Here is a 4684-nt window from a genome sequence, read left to right as displayed (position 1 = left end):
AACTCACTCTGTAGACCAGGCTGGCCTCGAACTCAGAAATCCACCTGCCTCTGCCTCCCAAGTGCTGGGATTAAAGGCATGCGCCACCACGCCCGGCTAGCTTTCTTTTTCTAGCCCTTTAGTATAATAAACTTCACTATGAGATCAAATGCGTGTGTCTATGTGTTGTGTGTATCCACTTTGCTCCTGTCTTTAAAGCTAGATTCTGCTCATGAGAAATATTTTGTCATCTCCATCACCTTTGCTCCATCTTCTTTTAGACCCCCTCCTTGCCTCCTATAGTTCTCTCCCCTTTTACACACACACTTAAAATTTAGGTCCTTGATATGGGAAAAACATGCAATATTGGTGATTCATCTTTCTAAACTATACTGAATTCATTAACATCTCTAGGTTCACCATTTCCCTACAAATGACATTTCTTTATGGCAGAATTAAAAAGCATGTTAATATGTGCCACTTGGTTGACTCTTTAATCCCAATGTGCCTAAATTTCCTTATTTTTGTGTTTGTAGTGTATGTGTGTAGGCTAGAGGAGGACACCAGGTGTTCTTGTCTGTATTCTCTACCTGTTCCTTTGAGATAAGGCCTCTCGCTCAACCTGTAATCCAGCTGACAGCCACCAAGCCCTAGTGGTCCTCCTGTCTCCATTTCCCACACGGCTAGGACTATAGGCATGAGCCCACTGTCGGCTTTTTCCATGGGTGCTGGAGTTTTAGACTCATGCTTGGACAGTAAGCATTCTCACCAATTGAGCCAATCTCTTCCGTTTGTTTGCTTATTAGTGGACATATTAAAAACATCTGTCTCTAATAGGCAATGAGGCAGACAAGTGCTCACGTAGGTAACCCCACCCATACCCAGTCCCTATTTCAGTCACACTGGAGCTGCACTGCTGGGGTCCAGGCCACTTGCTTAACTGTGCACGGGAGGAACCAAGGCTTTTGAGGGTCTAATAATGTATAGCCTTCTCTTCTTTCTTTCCTTCTGGAATGTAGCCTAGGATAGTCTTGAATTAAGTATGTAGCTCAGTTGCCCTTAAACTTTTGGATTCATTTTGCCTCAGCCTGAGAGTATAGTTTTCCAAGTCTTCAGTTTAAAATGTAAACATTGGGAACTCGTTATTAGAGCCGTGACAAAATCAAGTACATCTGTTTGATGGAATGTTATAACGAAAATAAAGGAACAGACTGTCTTACTCTAGATGTGAATGAGACCTGGTCAGAAAGAGGTTACACCGACTCATACTTGAACATAAAACTCTAGGAAATGTAGTTACTATTGTGGTTTGGGTGGGATTCCACATGGGCACAGGATATTTCTGGGGCGAGACAAATTTCTTCTCTTGATTATGACAATGAATCTGTAAGTGTTCATACATCGCAATTTAGCAAATTAGGCACATCAAACATGTACTATCCTGTATATCAATTATACCTCGATGGAACTGTTCAAATAGGCAGGGACTAAGGCATGACTCAGTGGTAAACCTGAATTTGAAGTTTTATTAGCTAAACAATAAATGCGCCTTAGCAGAGTATTTACAAACTCCTTATTTCAAGAGTCCTTTAAATATGATACTAATTGAAGTTCCCAGGTACAAACAACCCTGAATGAAGGGGTTAATTTGGGAATACTGACTCCTTTTCCTGTGTAGGTCCTCAGTCCCTTGGTCAGGTGACATCTCTGGATTGTCGTTTCGAGACACAAGTTGTCCTGAAGATATCTCGGGTCGAATGCTTCCTTTTCCCTACAATCAACGTAGCCTGTGAAAGTTTCCTATTTAAGCTGTGAAGAGATGTTGGACAAGGACACAATAAGTTCGAACCGGTCTCGGTTGGGCCAGCAGCCCTTATAACGTTTTATAAGCCTGTATTGTCCCTCACAGCGACTCGTAGCGAGGTGCGCGTCTGAGGCCACCTCGACTTCTGATTGGCTGCTTGCTGCCCGAGCGCGGCGCCGGCGCGGAAGCTCCTAACTGGTGGTGGCGATGTCTAGCCGGTCCAAGCGGCAGTCCCATGGTTCCACCCGCGGAAAGCGTGAGTCCGAGTCTCGTGGCAGCTCGGGTCGCATCAAGAAGGAGCGAGACCGCGAGAAGGAGCCCGAGGCGGCGAGCTCCCGGGGTAGCCCGGTCCGTGTGAAGCGGGAGGCCGAGCCGGCTGCGCGAGAGGTCCCGGCGGCCGCGCTCCCGGTCGTGCGGGTGAAGCGTGAGCGCGAGGCCGATGAAGACTCGGAGCCGGAGCGGGAGGTGCGAGGTGCGCGGGGCCGGGCCGGGCGCGTCCTTTACCTTCACCTGCTTTCTTCTCTCTCCTACTTTTAAAGACCGGTCTCAGGAGCTTGAAGTTGTAACCAGAGATGGCCTTATGATCCCTGGTGATACACTTGCTTCCCCTTCTTGCCCAGTTTTCGTCTGCTTGTCACTTTTCCTTTCTACTGCCCCCCTGACCAGGCTTGAATCCAGCAGACTGGATTGCCTGTCATAATACACCACAGCATCTCCCTGTTATCGAATAGTCTACGATTATGACTGTACAGATGGTTCCTTCTCCGGTTCCCCCCCCCCCGGACCCCCCAAATTCCTAAGAGTCAGAGTCATATTGTAATTTCTGGGATAAGACCATTATTAGTCGAGTCCCAGTGCACCCGACTCAAGTATTGACTTTGTATTAGTTGAATAGTTTGGAGACACTTCAGCTTCTCCTGGGTTTTGCGTGGGGATTGTTCTGTGTTGTCTTGTAAAGGATGCTGATGTAATGACCAGCCTTGGGAGACAGTATTATTCCATAGAGCAATAGGGAGGAAGGTTACAAGAAGATATAATCTCCTTCTTTAAGGGCAGGAATCTTCTGTAAGGCAACCCACTATGAGCTTTTTCTATTGTATTATGGGACTTAACTCTAGGAACTGGCAAAGATGTCATATACTTGGGTACTGTTATTGCTGTAATAGACTCTTTGTTTTAGTCTGTGATCATGTGGCTTCTGTCAGAATCCATGAAGCTGTGGCAAGCTAACACATTAGGGTTAACTTTAATTAGAGTTAACACATTAGGATTAACTCTCAGAACCATCACAGTTCTTGGACTAATAGTAGATTTAAGGATGTTCAGCTTATCTTACTTAGTACTTGTGATATATTTCATGATACCTTTTCTGCCTATTTGCTATTTATTTATTTACTTATTTAGGCAGGCTCTTACTAAGTAGCCCTGGCTGTCCTGGAACTTTCTCTGTAGGCCTCGAACTCAGAGATTTCACCTAGCCTACCCTCTCAAGGGCTAGGATTAATGGTGTACACCACCATGCCTGGCAGAAAAAAATGTTTAGCACATTTCTCTATTTATATATGTGTGTGCATGTACTGTGGTATATGTGTGGAAGTCAGTGGGCAGCTTGTGGGAGTCTGTTCTCTCTTCCTGTCCTGTGTGTCCCAGGGATTGAACTCAGATAGTTGGGTTGGTGGCAAGCACCTTTACTAAGCCATCTCACTTGCCTGGATTCCTTTATGTAATATATAAATTAATCTTTTATTGGTTTTATATATGTAATAGATCTACTCTTAGTTTGCAACTTATTTTGTTATGGCCTTTTTTTGAATGTTGTCACTAAAGGAAAAGTAAAAGCTCATCTTAACCTTAGTGATCAAATTCTTCCAATCTTAGTGATCAGATGTTCCCATTTCGGTGATTGTGTTTTGTTTTGTTTTGTTTTGTTTTGTTTTGTTTTTGTTTTGTTTTGTTTGTTTTGTACCTGTGATTTGAGGAGAGCCTCCAGTCCTCCATTTATGATGCTGGAGCAGGTCTCGCCTGTGCTAGTTAAATGTTCTACCACTGAGTTACTTTCCAGCACAAGTTTCCCATTTAAAAGCCTGTATGGATTTCTTCTCAGCAAAGAATGGCCGAGTGGATTCTGAAGACCGGAGGAGTCGTCACTGTCCGTACTTGGATACCATTAATAGGTCAGTAACATAGAAGGGATGAGGGCAAGTCTTGGTGATGCATCTCAGTGGTAGAGCAGTTGCCTGACATGTCATAAGCCTAAGGTTTAATCTCTGATACTACGAAAACAAACAAAAGCAGTGGATTTTTAAATTTTTACTTTTATTTTATGTATATTGGTATTTTGCCTGCATTTATGTCTGTGTGAGAGTGCCAGATCCCCTGGAACTGGAGTTACAGATAGTTGTGAGCTCTCACATAGGTGCTAGAAATTGAACAACTGGAAGAGTAGTCAGTGCTTTTAACTGCTAAGCCATCTCTCCAGCCCCATCAGAAGATTTTGAGATGCAGAATACAGTATAAAATTCTCTAAACTGAGCATTGAAGAATACATTCTAACTTTTCTCCTTTTATGCCTGTCTGCCTAGAAAAGTGCTTCTCACCATGTTCAGCCATGTTGCCCCTTTATAGTGGCAGAGTGCGGGTTTTGTTTGTTTTTTGAGATGTGTGTGTATGTGGGGTCCCTGGCTGTCCTAGAACCCAACCAGGTTGTTGTCCTTGAACTCAGAGATTTGCCTGCCTCTGCCTCCTGACTGCTGGGTTTAAAGGCCTGCACCCCACACCTTTGAAGATACTTTAATACCAGCTTCAGCACACAGGTTAAGGGAAAGAGCTCACAAGAAAGACACAGATTTTTAAAAACTGGTTGAGCCGGGCGTGGTGGTGCACGCCTTTAATCCCAGCACT

General features: G+C 44.3%; 1 protein-coding gene across 1 annotated transcript in view; it reads left to right on the top strand.

Annotated features, from left to right (window-relative positions):
- Positions 1 to 1966: 1966 nt before the first annotated feature.
- Usp39 (ubiquitin specific peptidase 39) overlaps positions 1967 to 4684 on the top strand; it is a 26343-nt gene continuing 23625 nt past the window's right edge. Inside the window, exons 1-2 of the mRNA XM_029535675.1 lie at positions 1967 to 2255; positions 3888 to 3957. Coding sequence (XP_029391535.1) covers positions 1991 to 2255; positions 3888 to 3957 — 335 coding nt within the window. The 5' untranslated portion in view covers positions 1967 to 1990. The remainder of the gene's footprint in view (positions 2256 to 3887; positions 3958 to 4684) is intronic.

This window comes from Mus pahari, chromosome 2 (assembly GCF_900095145.1).
Source record: "Mus pahari chromosome 2, PAHARI_EIJ_v1.1, whole genome shotgun sequence".
In the NCBI taxonomy this organism is placed as follows: Eukaryota; Metazoa; Chordata; class Mammalia; order Rodentia; family Muridae; genus Mus; species Mus pahari.
This window is presented reverse-complemented; position numbering and strand designations above follow the sequence as displayed.